This window comes from Manacus candei, unplaced genomic scaffold (assembly GCF_025592945.1).
Source record: "Manacus candei isolate 608988 ecotype Guabito, Panama unplaced genomic scaffold, ASM2559294v1 h1tg000035l, whole genome shotgun sequence".
NCBI classification, from domain to species: Eukaryota; Metazoa; Chordata; class Aves; order Passeriformes; family Pipridae; genus Manacus; species Manacus candei.
The window spans coordinates 9,852,754-9,868,880 of NW_026138083.1; the positions used below are offsets into that span (position 1 = coordinate 9,852,754).

The 16,127-nt window shown below is 49.0% G+C and overlaps 1 protein-coding gene across 5 annotated transcripts in view; it reads right to left on the bottom strand.

The window, feature by feature from the left end:
* The window catches only part of SLC8A1 (solute carrier family 8 member A1), a 113,027-nt gene that overhangs the window by 8,955 nt on the left and 87,945 nt on the right, over window positions 1–16,127 (bottom strand). For 2 of the 5 annotated variants that reach the window (XM_051792645.1, XM_051792646.1), the window contains exons 3-7: window positions 6,080–6,183; window positions 3,909–3,929; window positions 3,094–3,111; window positions 1,269–1,399; window positions 340–439 (exon numbers count right to left, since the gene is read on the bottom strand). In XM_051792645.1, the coding sequence (XP_051648605.1) occupies window positions 340–439; window positions 1,269–1,399; window positions 3,094–3,111; window positions 3,909–3,929; window positions 6,080–6,183 (374 nt within the window). Of the gene's footprint in view, window positions 1–339; window positions 440–1,268; window positions 1,400–3,093; window positions 3,112–3,908; window positions 3,930–6,079; window positions 6,184–6,525; window positions 6,633–16,127 lie in introns of all 5 variants that reach the window. The other 3 variants (XM_051792648.1, XM_051792647.1, XM_051792649.1) reach the window with 3 other exon arrangements.

The window sequence follows — 16,127 nt, forward strand, 5'->3', positions numbered from 1 at the left end:
GGAGCACTGCTGCCTGGCACCAACATCATCTGTGCCTGTCTGAATTTCAACACTGAGTTCATCTCCCAGATCTCTCCCACTGAACTTTCTTTTCCCCTCTGCCGTCTGGTGACAGCCAGAGTGTTGCTCTGTCCAGCACTACAGACACACTTAATGCATCAGGTTTCCTACACATAAGACAAGGATTTAATCAGCTGCCTTATTTATGCAGATACTGTAAATAACTCTGTTGCCTGTTCTGCCTCCTGCTGCTCCTCTACAGCTGTATTACTGATGCAGCCAAGCCGAGTAGTGAGCAAGGCTGATTGTAATTCACCTGGAGCTGTGGTCCAAACTCACCCGCGCTGACAGTAATAGCCTCAATAAACTGCTCCCTCCAGCTGTTTGTGCCAACCACCAGGGCCAGGTTTGTCTTCTTAATGAGCTTGTCCACTGTGTTCTGTGGATAGAGATGCAGAGGAGAGAATTAGGGACTATCAGGCTGGAGATACTGGGCTAAAACCCACTCACACTGGTGCTTACAGCCATGCATTTATAGAAAAAGCTTAGCAGATTTTAAGCTCCGGTCAAGAGCCCCAGCAGCAAAAACAGCAACTCTCCTCTCTGCTGCTAAAAAAGACCTTTTGAAGCCTGCTCATGATGGGAGTTTGAAGCATCTCAGAGACACAGTAAGGGCGGTCTGTTATTTTTTTATACTTCAGAAAAGTGGAAAAGAATTAAATGGCCGGTTTTCAGCTCTTGGTCTGGCACATGCATTCATGGCAGCTGAGCTGCACAACCATTACTTGCATTTAGGGTATCAGCCCTCTGCACTGGGAGTCCTAGGCCTGTAAGTAGGACCTGTGTGTAGCACACCACCGTGAGAACAAGGTTTTGTTTTAAAGCAACCTGCAGCATTTTGGAGCTCAGTCAGCTCTTATGCTCACCAGACTGATGTTCTAGTATAATAATAACAACCACAAAGAGTCTGTGGGTGGGACAGAAAGTCCCCAAAGGACCATGGCTGTGGGCTAAAATGGACAGTGAAGATGCAGAGTGTATTTTAACCCACTGCCATCTCACTGTTGTGACCCTCAGCCTTTCATCATGCCTTGGCTCAGTCACCTTCCAAAGTGTCCCTTGGTCCTGCTCTGAGACCCTGTGATGCCACGCGTTGCCTCGCTTTGCTGCAATACCATCAATGTGTGCTTGCCAATGCTGTGCCAACCCAAAAGGAGGGGCCCCAGCCAGAGGGGAAAAAGAACAGGGACAGAGGATGTGGACAGTACCTTGAACTCGTAGGATTCCTCAATGATGATTTCGAGTTTGGTGTGCTCCCCCAGGACTGGGCGCCCCATCTCTGCAATGCGACGCTCCTCCTCCTCCTTGCTGGTCAGTGGCTGCTTTTCCTCATTCTCCTCTGCAAAGCAAAGAGCCCATCAGCGAACCAGGCCCAGCTGGTCACTCTCTGGATGTGGCTTCCTGTCAGAGGGGGAGGTCAGGAAGCCTCCATGTGGGAGCATGAGCGACAGAACAGTGGAGAAGGAGCTCATGGAGCAATAGACAAGATAGTTTTAGGGAGAAGCACTAGCAAGAGGTCTGCAACTCATCCAACCTCAGAAGGAGTCCTGTTCATCCTTAGTGCTGAGGAATAGTTTTATGCCTGGTACCTGCTGCCTCTCCACAGGGATGCTGGGAAGGGGAAAGACTATCACTAGGGCCGCTCCATTTCCCAGCACTCCAGGTCTGCAGTGGGGTATGGTCAGGACAATTCCATCAGCCTGTTACAACAAGAGAGAGCTACCAGCAACCCCAGGGCTGAGACTCATATGAAATCTTGGCTCTGCCTCCTTCTGAGCAGGGTTTTGCCTCAGAGAGGAAGCTGGCAGTCAACTCCTGCTGCGATGGTGGGGCTGGAGGAAATAATACTGGGCCATACGGGTGTGAGGAGTCATCCAAAGGCCAGTGCCTGGCCCCAAACCCTGAGAGAGGCAGCAGCAGAGGGACTACACGAGCAGTGAAGCAGGTCTGCACCTCCACTGGCATCCCTGCAACCTCTGGGGCATGGGGACTGCAGCTCATGGCCTTTGTCACTGTCCCTTGTGCAGACCCCACATAACTCCCTTCCAGTCCACTCGAGGGATGAGCAGAAGAATGTCAGGACTAAAAGGACTGGAGTTAAATTGTCACTAGGCACACACCACGGTCAGTCCACATGGGATTGATGTGGCCCTCAGGTGTCACGCTATAGGTACCTTGGATGGAGACCACGGTGCAAGGAAGAGGATGATCTCTAGCCTGGACCTTCCTGAAGATGGGTTTTCCTATCAAAGTGATCAGCAGGACATCAGGAGGAGGGACTGGACACCCTGTGCAAACTGTCACCGTGCAGTTAGTAAACTATTCCTACGTCACACGGGGTTAGTGTTGCTCTCTTTCTGGCTGCCCCTCATCTGCACAGACAGCAATAAGTTGCAGGAAAGCCCTTCTCCTCCTGCTTGTCAAAGGGACCCACCTCACTGCCAAAGCCTCCTAGGTCTCAATTATTGTTTCCAGGGCTCCTGAGGGGCTGCTCTGCAATGTGTGGGACCCAGGATCTTCTCGTCCTGCAGTGCTTGGCTGAATGACAGATGCTTGGCTGGCTAATGACAGAGGAGCAAGCCCTGCTGCTGGGTCTCACTGGTGGGAAGGGCAGGGGCCAAAGCATCCTGCCCCTCCCACAGTGCTTGGGCACCCTGGTGGCTGCCTGGGGAGGACAGAGCCCTGTGCACACCTCCCGTGTGGGCAGCACGGAGGGGACAACCGGATCAAGTGGAGAAGCCCACCTTGCTCCAAGTGATGAAGTGGGGCTGCTTGTCACTTCAGGAGTGACAGCTCACCCTCCCCGAAGTGGAGTTAGGTGTGTGTGGCAGGCAGAGCACTCTGTGAGAGGACACTGTGTTAGAGGGACCGGCCGGGGCAGTGGGGCCACAGCTCAGCGCCTTCTTACCATTCCAGAGTTTCCCTCCAGGACAGAACAAAAGCAAAGAGGAAACCAAGAGGAAAGAGCAAGGTGAGCACATGGCCATTAAGAGAAAGGAAGCGGGGGATAGGGGGAAGACTAGAAATCCATACCTGTGATGGTGAAGCCACCTAGATGAAACAAAAATGAGAGAGAGAGAGAATAAATGAGGATTAGCATTCACACAGCAACATGGACACCTTGCAGCCCACAGGGTGGTCCTACCCTGCTCCATGGCCAGGAACTGTGGACATGGAGGCTGCTTCTCAAAACGTACCCCAGGGATAGTGTGGGGAGACCTGAACACAGGCTTTTCAACCCACATCTGCAATCTGCCACCCCCTGGTATCCAGTATATGCTGTGGAGGGGGTAAAACCAGTGTGAGTCTGCCCCAGGGCTGTGGGTGCTTCGGGGAAACAGGATGGCTTTGCTTCCCTTCCCAACTGTCCTATCCTGGAAATGACCAGCAAGGAAATGCAAAGGCTGGATAGGCTCTGAATCTTCCCAAGACAGGAGGCAAAGTTTGCACTGTCTCTTCAAAACAGGACTGGCCAGTTTTCCTGTCCAGCCGCAAGCATCCCTAAGTCTCCAAGAAATCCTGTTTCTGCCACACCAATGTTAGAGGGGATGGGTTAATTTGGATGCCACAAGCCTGTATCATGGCGTGTTGGCAGGTATACTATGACCGTAACTGAACCACCCCCAAAAAATGCTCCTTGCCACAGCGGATTACCACTCATTAATATTGGTGACTTTGGGACTCGACTCTAAAGAGAGATGGGGCATTAGATACCTGAGTTTACTTAAATAGTGCTGATGACCCTAAAAGAGAATGCTGCGAGCAAAGAAAAACTTCAAGCAAAATCAATTGTCTTCTGAAAACACGCAAACTGGAAAAATGGAAAGGAAAAATGAATGCGCGCTTACCAAGCTCATTCAACAACAGGGCTGTGAAGGAGACAGAGACAAACACAGAAGAAGAAAAATAAATGAATAATGAAATCAAAAGGGATATCCACAGAAAGACACCAGATCCCAAGGCAGAGATTTCAGATCTGTAAGGCTGCAGGATACCATTAGTGTTAAGAGAAAGGCACTAAAAATAAAGGAACAGAAAGGTTTCATGGGATTGTGGATTTAAAATAAAAACCATTGCAAACATGGGGTGGATATGGGATTAAAAGACACACTCCAAAAATTAGTTTTCCCACTTTGAATTTTATGTGCAAGATCTTCCATTGGCCTCGGAGGCAGTTCTGCCCCAGGGGAGGACACAAGATGTCCCATGTGCAGCAGCTACTGGCTTTGACCTCCTCCAGCTGTCTAATGGGGAGCAACATCTCCAGCATACAGCTGTACTTTTGTCATATGCAATGAGAGAACAAAAGTCTGTGGCAAGGCTTGGCTCAAGGATCTTGTTGCTCAAAATTTTAGGTCTCCAAAAAGAAAAAGCCTCTCGCTTAGTGCGCCGGTGGGTCTCGCACCCCTGAGATGCAGACCCCCACACAGCTCTGTGGCCCAGGGGTGACATTTCAGAGATGCCCTTGTCTCTGGGCTGCCCTTGTCACCACTACCCCTGCCTCTCTGCCTCTTGTACAAAACCAAGTACAAAGAAACGAGTTAAAAATAAAAAAGATTGCATGGCCAAAGCAGCAAATAGCATCCCTTCAAATTCTGACTTGTCTTCCAGCCAGTGAGTTCTCAAAGCTCAGCTTCTCTCAGTTTTCTTCAGTTATCTTTGTGACCAGGAAAATGAGAAACTTTATTTCCTTTTCCTTTTATTTTTAGCTAAAACTTTCAGCTGGGATCTACAGAGTTAGTACCACAATTCTCAAACTTGGCCCTGGAAAGCATATTTGCCCTTGCTGGACTTGCAAGGCTGAGCCCACACTGGCCCTTGGGAAGCTGGGCAAGGCTGGAGCTGCTGAGTTGAGTTGTCCACGTGTAAATTTATCTTGGCAACATTCTCTATGCTCCATAGATGCCACCAGCACCATCTAATGATATAGACCCCACCTGCAGTGCCTGAGTCATGCCAGTGTATCTGATTTTTTTAGCCCAGCTTTTGCTAGCTGGTCACATAAACCAGCAGGAAAGCTGATGGAGGGGATGACGCAGCTGACCTAGACAGTACCTGAGCTGAAGAGGAACGTGGCAAGTCCCCACTCAGTGTGGGGCCCTCTCTGTCCTGATCAAATAATATATTACAGCCCCATGCCTACTGAAGGGAGCACTGATGTCCCAGAAACTAGAAAGCAGCTCCAAGGCAGACAGAGCAAATTAGGCTGCCAATTTTCTACAAAGGCTTTAATAATGGTCCATATCTTAAGCGGCTCTAAAACTGCTTCTCGCTCAGCCATGAATAGCATGCAGAACTAGCTGCTGCCATTAATTTTCACCCTATTTTCCAACAGAAAAAAATACGTGGGAAAATAGGTGAACTCTACCTTTTTGGGAAGTTTTGCAGTTGGTTCAAAAATGTAATGAAAGAGGAAATTGTTTTTATTATTCCTGTGAGAAGCTATTATCCAATGCAGAGCCATGAAACTTCATTTGAGTATAACCTGATTTACCTAAAGTGATTGCATCTCATGGTACTACCTGCTTGTGCTGTGATTTTCGGCTATTTTCAGATCCTAGTGCCAGCATAAAAAGGCTAAAATTACTGCTCTGGCCATGCATTTGATTTCAAGTGAAAGTTGTTTTATCTTCTGATAAAAATGATGCAGCGTTGCCTCTTTACTTGTCGAGACTGAACGTTCTACATGATTAAACGAAGGTGTAGCTGCAACGTGGCAGGGCAGTTACTCTCAAAACATCTCTGGGGGCTGGCAATGCTCATTGTCCCCTGCCCAGGTGCTCCGGGGCCATCCTGGGAGCATGCCTTACTCCCCGGGGGCCCTGGTGAGTGAGGCAGAATCCTCTCAAAATGACAGAGGAAAGAAAACAGAGCAAAAAGGTGCAGCGGCCAAGATTCGGAGGAGGGAGGGCAAAACGGCCAGGAGCCAAAGTGCGAGGAGAAAGGAGTGTGAGAGTAGGAAGACACAGAGAAAGCGGACGGCAGCGTCTCGAGAGCTGGTCTGGTTTTACTCTCACACCTTTCACTCCTCGTCGTAGCCACACTGGATCCCCAAGCACAAGGAAGAAACTGCACTCTTTCTCATACTCCTCACGGTCAAGTACTCTAAGGGTAATGAATTTCCTGTGGGAACACAAGACAAAGGCAAACACATGATTGGCATCGCACACACATGCAGTTCACGTCCGCCCGGGTGCCGTGGTGACAGAGATGGTTGGGTAGGGGAAAGCGGCTGCACATCCTTCCTGGGGCATATGGGGAAGGGCAGGAGCATCCCCACCACCTGGCCAAGGTTGTAGCTTGGTGAGCTGGGGAAAGGCCGTGTTCAGAGGGAATGGGAAGTGGTCTTGCTCCTGCCCTTTTCCATAGGCTCTGGGGATGTGAGCTCGGTGTTGCAGGTGCCAGACATGAGTGAGCCAGACAGGGACACACAGGCTGGGCTCAGCCCCGGAGCACGTCCCCCACCTTTCTTCTCACTCATCTCCACCAGCCGGGGCTCCCCGATCTCTAGGTAGAAGGTCTTGTTTTTCTCATACTCCTCATCATCTATCACCTTGATTGATATCGTTTTGCTGCAACAGAGAAGAAGAAATAGAGATTCAAGAGTAAGGGGGGAAAAGGGAAGAGGGGAAACAGGAAGAGGAAGAAAAGGTAGAAGAGGAGGTAGAGGAGGATGGAAACAGCAGGAAAAGGGGGCTGCGAACAGAAAACAGTAGTTTTGGTAGCACAGGCTGGAGGGATAGCACAGCCAAAAGCAAAGGCAGGAGCCAATGGACCAAGCTTGCCTCAGGATGAGCACAGACCACAGGGTCAGAGCACCAGCAGCTTGCAGGGTGCCATCCCCCCTGGCATGGCCATAGGCCAATACAGCCTGGGCCAGCTTCCCCTAGAAGTGGGGGGGGCAGTGGGGGTAGCAAGACACTCCCTTTCCAAAAACCTAGGGTACAGAACAGCCCCTTGATAGCTTGCACACACTACATGGGCATGAGAACTGGGAACAAGCACAGACCAAGCCTCTGAAGGCATGATGCACTGCTCAAGCTTGTGCATGGAAGAGACTCTGTCTCACCAGGCACAGCAGATCCATGCACAACATCATGTTCAGCTGCTCGGTTTGGACTGTGGAGGCTCTAATTTACAAGCTTGAAAGAGATGTTGGAGTAGGACTTTTTCTGTGAAGAGAATGTAAAGGAAAAATGGTCTTTCTGGTTAGAGCAGGGTGATGGAAAGCTTCTCTGATGGTGAGATTTTACTTTTTTAATTTCACTTCACAAGCAGCACATCCTTTCCCAAGCCTTCAAGGTTTAATTTTCTCCTGTTTGAGAGTTGAGCAGCAGTTCTCCCTCACATGACCCAGGGTTGCTGAATTTGCCCCTGCAGCATCATCAGGACAGGTCCAAAGGCAGAGTCCCTGCCCAGAGCATAGCCACAAGCACACATCACAGAAGATGAAAGCCTTGCAGGAGGCTGTGGCCACCCACAGAGAGGTTTGCTCCTTGAGCCCCCAATAAAGTAAAAATTGCTTTACCAGGGGAAAAAAATTAGCACAGAAGAAGTTTTTCAGCTCTTTTCAGGGACTGAAAACAGCCCAGAAACATCCAGCTGAAAGCAGCTTGCCAGAAGGTGACCAAACCTGGGATACAAGGGGTATGGTGTGGGAGGACCGTGCTACTGTGATCCTTCCTACAGTGCAAAGTCCTTGGAAAGACAACATATGAGACAGAAATCCAGCAGCCTCTGCTCTGCCCTGGAATGCTCTACTCACTGTCATGCCCTCATGGCATTGTGGATGGGACAAGACCTCCTCCTGGCTCTGACCTTGTCCCAGACAAAAAATAAGAAGGAATAACAACACTAGAAAGCCAGTGCAGTGACTGTCTGTAGCCTTGTGCTTGCTGCCGACCTTCTGACTGGGTTTGCTTTCCCCTGACACTTGACAGCACTGCCCTCCTGTGAATGCTCTTAAAGAAGCTTCCCAGTTACTCTCTCCCTGTCCAAGTTTGTCTGTCTTGTCCTTCGAAGAAATGTTTCTTGTCCCATCCCTGGCTCCTCTGCACTTTCCACGAGCAGCCAGCACAAGTTGAAGCAGCCCCAAGGCTGCTCTAATATATGACCAAGGAGGTTCTGCTGCTCCTGGCAAGTCCCAGCACCGAAAACCCATAAACGTGGAAGAAAGCCACGCTCTAGGGGAGTGAAATTCAGGCCATGCTGCTGTAATTTCTGGCTTTCTCCTCTCCTTGCACATCTGCACTGGCCACCCAGAGCCCCTCTGTTAAGCTGACAAGTATTTGGCAGCAGAGTCAACATTTTCTACTCATTCGGGGTAAACACCGCAAGCACTCCGAGGAACAGCCAGGATGATTTCTTGTGCTGTTTGCTGTGAGTCAGGAGTGTATTAAGTTTGCCCTTCATGCTCATAATGAAACCATTTACTCAAGAGTAAGTGATGGCTGTGAAAAGTGTAACAATGCAGCACCGCTCGGTGTAATTGTATTTTATAATGAATATCTGTAATAATTTGTCCAGTTTGTAATTATTGCTGCAATAGGTTTGTACACAGGAAAAATGGTCACCAAGCACGCAGCTGATCTTGCTCTGCCTTGATGAGTTAGGGGAAATTATCGTGTATTAAAAAAACTAATGAAGGATATAAAAATGCTCTTAGCTAAGCTTTCAAGGAGAACCTGGCGGAATTACTGGAATGGCACAATTTCAGAAACATTACTAACAAAATCAATAATTCTCCTGACAATGCCTATTGAAATGTACACCTCATCCTGCCCTCATGTATGAAAAAATAACTTTTTTCAGGAAAGTTAATTAAAAGGGATGCCTTCTTAAATTCTGAGAGCAGCAGAGGTATCAAAATGTAAACTGCCTGTGGGTGTGCTCTGGCTTGCTGTGTGTGGCATACCTCAAAGCCCCACAAAATAATCCTCTCTCTTATGAAAAGAAACCAGGATGCCACTTAAAAAGGATTTTTCTGATACTTAGACCCAACACCAATAGGACTTCCTTGAATAATGCAGAATAATGGGGCATAAAGTGCCACTGCCAGGAGGTGGTGTTATTATGCAGTTTTCCAAGTGATCATTCTAGGGGGTGAACAAGTGCCCTGTGTTAGGTAGATGTGCCCTGCTGCTTTTTCTGCTGTAGAAGGCTGTTAGAAAAAAGGGCAGGAAGAACAAATGCCAAGTCCACTCTCTGTATGAATCTCCAATCAGCAAGAATTGCTGAGGCAAATTTGTCCCTGGGATGAGACTGCAATCCTGGAGAAAAGGATTACCTCCTAATGGTGTTTGAGAAGCAGCAAGTATATGAAAATAACACAAGCTATTCTTAGAGCATGCCTGATCTGCATCACACTGCCTTTTGCCTGCTACAACCCCCCTCTGCAGGGTCCTGCACGCATGTGGCCATGTGGCAGTGTCTGATCAGTGGAGAAGGAGGAGGATCAGGCAACTGCACAATTTATCCTGCCTCAAAGTAAGGACTGCTTTCAGTAGTAATCTAGGATGTGCACTCATATCACCCTGCTCTTCCTGGACCCTTCAATATGGTCTCTGCCTCTCACTCCTGCTGTAGAGAGGCGGCTGTGAGGATGTGGGCAGCAACAAGCTACCATGGGGCTGTCTGTGAGTCTGTGGAATTCAACCTGTGTTCCTGGTGCCCTCACCTAGTCCTGTGCTCCTGCTGCATTCGGGGTGCAGCTCTATCAGCCTGCTGCCCACAGTCCTCTTTTTCAGAGGTTCGGGTTGCTGTGCGAGGCTATTTTCTTGCATTACAAGACATGGTGGGAACGAGGCAGAGGTGGGTGGCTGGCAGAGCCAGGACAGCTTGGCTAAGGCTCACAGAGCGATGTGGACCGACTGCAGCACTGAGCTCTGCTGAGCTGCCCCTGGACTTTACCAGCTAGACACAGTAGGCTGAAGAGACCCAAAGTCCTGACAGCGCAACTACACACTGAAATTTGGATTTAAAATCTCTCTCTCCTGTGGCCCAGAGGCTCTTTCAGCACAAGCTGTGATAGTGCTTGTACAACAGAAAACCAAAGGGACACTGATTATCACCCTGAAACCCCCGGTGCTCAGTCACTGCAGGGCCAGGAACCAGGAGTCCCAAATCCATGAGACAGAGGGAAAAATCAGAAAATTAAACCATTAAACATTTTCTTCTCCTTGTCAGAATCTGTGGTCAATCTTGATGGTGTTTCCAAGACGTCTCTTCTAGACAGAGGTCTAGAATCAGCTTTGATTTGGGGCTGACAGTGGTGTGTGTGCCATAATCTAATGTCTCCAGGAGCCAAACACTCCAGATCCCATGACTGTGCAAGACCACAGCCCTTGAAAAGATGGATTTTTTTCTTCCTGTTTTGACACTGCAGGTGGGAAAAAGCAATTTCTGCATGGGGATAGAGGTCCTGTGTTGGTCTAAACAACCAGCCTTGACACCCCTCCCTGTCCCTTCCTCCCTGCCTCCTGCAGGGACCCCCAGTGATACCATGGGCAAGTTTGCAGCAAAGCACAGCTGCTGCTGGTCCGTTTCACCTGAGCTAAAGAACCCTGTTTTGGCACGAAGACTGAGGGCCCATCCAAATGTCTGCACTTCTGTACCAGAAACTGCACTTCCTTGAGTCTGTAGTCAAAGCAATTGCTGAGGGAATGAGTTTCATCGCATTTCCGTGTACTGGAAATCAAAGAATAAAACACATCTTGCAGAATTGCAGCTCCAGTTCTTCTCCTCTTGCAGACACCCAGCAGCAACGAAAGAAGGTTGGTAACTTTGGCGTACAAAGCTCTGCCCTCACTCCAAGTCCAATGCTCTCTGTCAGGAGTCATTTCAAACCATGATATTTCATTCGAACCATAAAGGTCTTTTATCAGAATGTTCCCACACAACCCTTAGTTACAATATCCCATGGAAAAGTCCTTTTGGCTGGTGATGGGGCACCAAAGAAGAGCTGATACACCCCATCAGACCCAATGACCGGCCAACACAGCCTCTTCTTGTGCTAACTGCCAAAACCACCTTGGAGTAGGAGGACAGGCACATAGACATTATTTCCAACTGATCCTCTCCCAGCCCCAGGCATCTGTGCCTCAGGGGTTTCCTAGCCAGACCAGGTTTCTGTGTACTTAGCTATGCTCTGCAGATTTCTCACATTGCCCTTTGAGCTTCTGTAAGCTTTTGGCATTTGCAGTATCCCATGTGCCAGGGAGAGCAGTGTGATTGCTAACGCCAGCTCAGTGTCGCGGACGGCAAAGGAAGTGATGTGCACTTGGCATAAGCACGCCAGCTCACCTGCCATTTTCTGGGTTCATCTCTGGAAAGGGCAAGAGAGAGTGCCCAGATGTCTGTCTGCAAATGACACAGCAATAGCAGGACAGGGCTGCAAGTCTCCTGTCAATGGGAAGCAAACTGGCTTTGTGCAATGGCAAAGGCAGGGCAAAGAAGAGAACTAATGCTTAGAGCACAATGCCAGCTGGGGAAGGCACTTGCTTTAGCTTTGAGAACAACTTGGACCAGAAACCTTCTAATCCAGAGCCCTTCCAATCCAGAGATCTTGCCCAACTACACTCTGCTGTGCACTCAGATCAGAATTCTCTCAGCTAAGAAATCATCATTGTGCCCAGACCACACGCGAGCCGGAGCTGGAATAGCAAAGACCTGCACATAGTCAGTAATGGTGCCTCCAGTGGGCCAGGAAAATTACAATCTCTAAACACACAACTAACCAGCTGTTATAGCAGCCAGTAACAAGCTTACCCGTGAGAACATGGCATGCTGTTGCTGTCTGGACAGATACTTATTCCCGAATCAATAGAGGGAACAGTGCACTTATGCAGCTTGTCACCCACCCAGCTTCCACTGCTCAGCCAGGAGAACTACATGCTTGGAGGACTTTCAACTGCAGATTCATAGTTATAACATCCAGGCTAGGCAGTCAGGAGTGGGATCCTGTGCTGCCAGCCCTGATGTCCCAACAGACGAGCATTTCCCACCCAAAGAGCATTCAATTATGGAGGGAGAATAGCCACGAGGGATACATGTTCTAGAGGTGATATTTCAGAGCCACATCCATCAGTGCTGCCTGTTCTAGCATGCACTCTCAGGCTCCCACAGAAACCTGCCACATTGATTTCTCATACATCTGCTTGTCAGCCAGTCACTTAATTAGCTGAAGTTAAAGCTTGCCATGAGAGATGGGCATGTGGCTTGGGAATGTCCCTGCCTCACACGACTCATGTGATCGCTGGGCACTGGATAGTGCCTGTAAAGAGGGGCAAGTGGGCCCATCACCAGAGCTGGGCACTACCAGAGCCAGAAGCCAGGGCCGTGTAAATGGGCCATGGCCACAGTGAGGAGCCTGGACCAGACCCCAGGGCATGGTTGGAGCCAACTACCAAGAGCAAGGCAACTATTCCTCTTGCCATCCCTGCCTTTGCTACGCTCTGCTGTCCTCCTGAATGTCCTTATCTTCTCCGTGAGCTTCCCCAGAGGCTACAGGGGCTCAAGACTCCATCCATGCTATTACAGATGCGAAGAGACTTTGCTGCTCCCCTGCCTGTCTCTGCAGCCCACAACTCTGCTGACCGAGGCACCAGGGAGTGCTTCTGTGCACTTAGCAGCTTCACTGCTCAAATTTCTGACAGCTACTTGAGGAAGGAAGTTGTCTTGTTGCTGGGTTGGAAAAGGAGCTGATAGGGCTTTTCTTCTACCAGTTGACAAGAAAACTGCACCTTCTGGTGAGGAGGTGGCAGCCTCACAGGCAGAGAGACACCCAAGTCTGTGATTTGTCCCAGACACAAGGGATGTGTGTGTGGTGGGGGACAAAGGACAGGGTAACAAAATGCCTGCTCAACCAGTGCAGGGACAAACCTTCCTGAGGGACAGAAGAGATGCAAAAATGGGCCAGATTATGTGAATGACCTTGTATAACACATGATTTTAACTATTATCCAGTGGTCTCTGACAGAAGAGAGGGTTCATTAGGGTTTCCTGTTCCTGCTGATGAGTTCCCATCTGTGTAAGATGTCCCATGAGTCACCCATGCAGGATCCTTTGCCGAACCAAGCCTCGCTGACATGAAATGTCTTTACTTAATGAAAATTTTGCCTGCAGCATGCTGCAAACATGACAGGGAGGGAAAAGGAAAACCTGCCTGAAACGAAGCGTGACGCATGCTTTGGGTAGTGTGGATGTGATCTGATCTGATGTGGCAGCTTGGTTTGCTGGTCCAGCAGTCCAGGTCTGCATGAGGCTGCACAGTCCAATGCCTCTCAAAAATGTGATTGAGCACAACCAGCCTGGACACTGCAAACAAGGGGAGAGGGAAACAGTCCCTCTATTTTCCCTCCACCTCTGGAGCCAGAATTCATCTGGTTACTCTTATTTTCTTAGATGTCCTCCACCTCTTTCCCCAAGGCTTCCTGAATCAGTCTGTCTAAGACCACAGGGCTGTGTTGTCATTTCCATGTCTGCATAAACCAACTGCTCCTCTGGCTTCAGGATATGTTGAGTTTAAATGACAACATACGGCTCAGATACATAACACCGGCCTGCTCCAGAGCATCACTACCAGGAAAATCCTGGAAAAAGATCCAGCCTGCTCTTCCCTGGCCTTGCAGAAATACAAAGTGTGAGAGGTGGTCTGCAGAGACAGGAGGACCGAGAGCTGTTGCTGCTTGAATAGCTGGGAGATGACAGGCACAGCTGATGCTCAGTGTCTCAGAAAATACTCTTCAGGAGTGACGATTGCCAGGTAAGATGATTTCACATGCTAGACTGAATGCTGCTTGACTCTCCTCTTAGGAAGACCATATTGAGAAGTATTTGTCAGATCAGAAATGTTTTTCTGGTGAATCATCAATGTTTGCTCTGAATTGACTGTGAATTTCATGCTCTGACTAATGCACTTCTTCATTCATCTGCCAATGTCACATCCTGCAAGGGCCCAGCTAGGTGAAGATGAATGGCACTCTGTTGATCTGCCCCAAACTAGTACCTGAGCCTTTGGTGATGCTTAAATGTTCCCTTGTCCCAGGACAGATGGAGCTGTGGCCTCCCCTTCCATGGCTCTGAATGTGCTAACACAGGACTAAACTGTTTTTCTGCTTTTTCCCAATCTCATTGCCATGCATGTCCAGTGATGTTGATCCACAGTCCTGAAAGCTACCAGAGTGCCTGGTGGAGGCAGGATCACTGGGGGATCAAACAGGAGAGATCCATCTGGATCAGTATCTGGAGCTCCAAGGACAACTTGCACAAACAGTGTAATACAAGTGATGACTAGGAAGGAAAACACATTTGATGTGAGTTTGATCAAAAACACCCCCAGCAGCAATTACTTAAGGTACCTGGGAAAGCTGACAGAGCAGAAATAACTTCTCCCCTGGCTTTTCACAACCCTGCCCATGCCAGCTAAAAACTGCATTAGTCCTGAAAAATTCAACCTGTGCTACAAGCAAAGGATTGACTGCCCAGGGCTCAGCCCAGCCCAACATCCTTGCTCAGTATAAAACCCTGCAAATCCCACTTCTAAGCCTACAGGGTTAAGAGCCAAAATCTGACATTTCCCCCATTCTGCCTTTCTGGGATTTTTTCCTGACTGAGTTGGCTGGTCCAATATTTCATCATGCTCTATTGGCAAGATCTGCCACGGTGGTGGGGTGGCATGTTGCAGGGAAGAGACACATGCTCACCTGAGAAGGGGTCTGGGCTGGATTTGAAATTCCCACTGGAAAAACTTGAAGTGGAAAACAAGCATGGTGAAGAATAAAATTGTGACAGGGTTTGAGTGAGAGAGGACCTCTGGGTCAAACACCTATCCCTCTCCCTGATTGTCCTCATACACATTTTTCCCAAGGAAAGCAAATATAAGTGCTTCTTGCATCCAAATACGCCAGGTTCCCCCTCACCACAATAATTGCTCTCACCTTTCATATGAGTTGCTTTTCCCTGTGTGCACCTGGATAGTTGCCATGACAATATTCCTCAAACAGGAGACATCACTCTTATTGAAATGGCTTTGGCCTCCACAAAATGAATTTCAGTGAGCAACTGCCAGCAAAAAGGACATTTCTGCAGTTCTGTAAATCATTTAGCAAACTTTGCTGAGTTAAAGCTGACTAAACAAAACAGTGGGGACCATGAGAAATAATAGGTCCATGTCTAATAGCATGGCTTCAGCATCAGGAATTGGGATTCAAGGAAGCCCAAAATACATCTGCTGTGCGTGAACTGCTCCAGTAGCGCCACTGCAGCAGGACTTTGCATCAATCCTAGCAGTTTCCCTCCCAGGGAAGGCACATTTCAAATCCTGTTTGCCAGGGTTTTAGGGCAAGGGATTCTTGTTTGGGAAGACACTGGACAAGGGGGCTCAACTGTGCCCTGCCACTCTGCCAGGGCTGCTGACAGCTAGCTCTGTTGCTGGAAAAGCAGCTGTACATGGGGAAAGAAGAAGACAAGGAATGCTCAGTGACAGCCGAGGTCATGCCACAGAAAGGGCAAACATCAATATAGAATGTGCAGGTCCACTTTTAAGAGCAGCATCCACTGTCATTTTAACTCCATCCTCTGTCAGGAATGCACCTGATTCCTCTTATTTGCTGGTTGGCCCCAAAGGTCAGGCCCCTCTTTTCAAGACACTCCTCCAAAGCCCTTGGTGTGGTGACTCAGCGGCAGGATCAAAGCCTCCTGATGGCGTCGCAGGAGTAAGCACTTCACCGTGGCTACATTTATCATTCTTTGCCCAGTGAAGGATGCAAGTGACTTGATGTCAAGACCTGGGCAGTTCCTGTGACCATTTTGTGCCACGCTGCTCACATGGGCATCACCCTGCTCCTCTCAACAGCTCCTGTGTCAGCCTAACAGACCATGCTAAGCTGCACATGCACTCAAGTTGCAAACTGCAGAACAGAATGACGCTGTCTCAGCCTGTGGTGCTGTATGCAGTGTGATCTGTGTTTGGAAGCATAGCATACCACAAACATCCTACCTGCTCTCCCTGGAGGGGCCCTGTGGATGCTAATGGACTCCTAAGCTACAGAAAAGCCTTTTGAACTTTT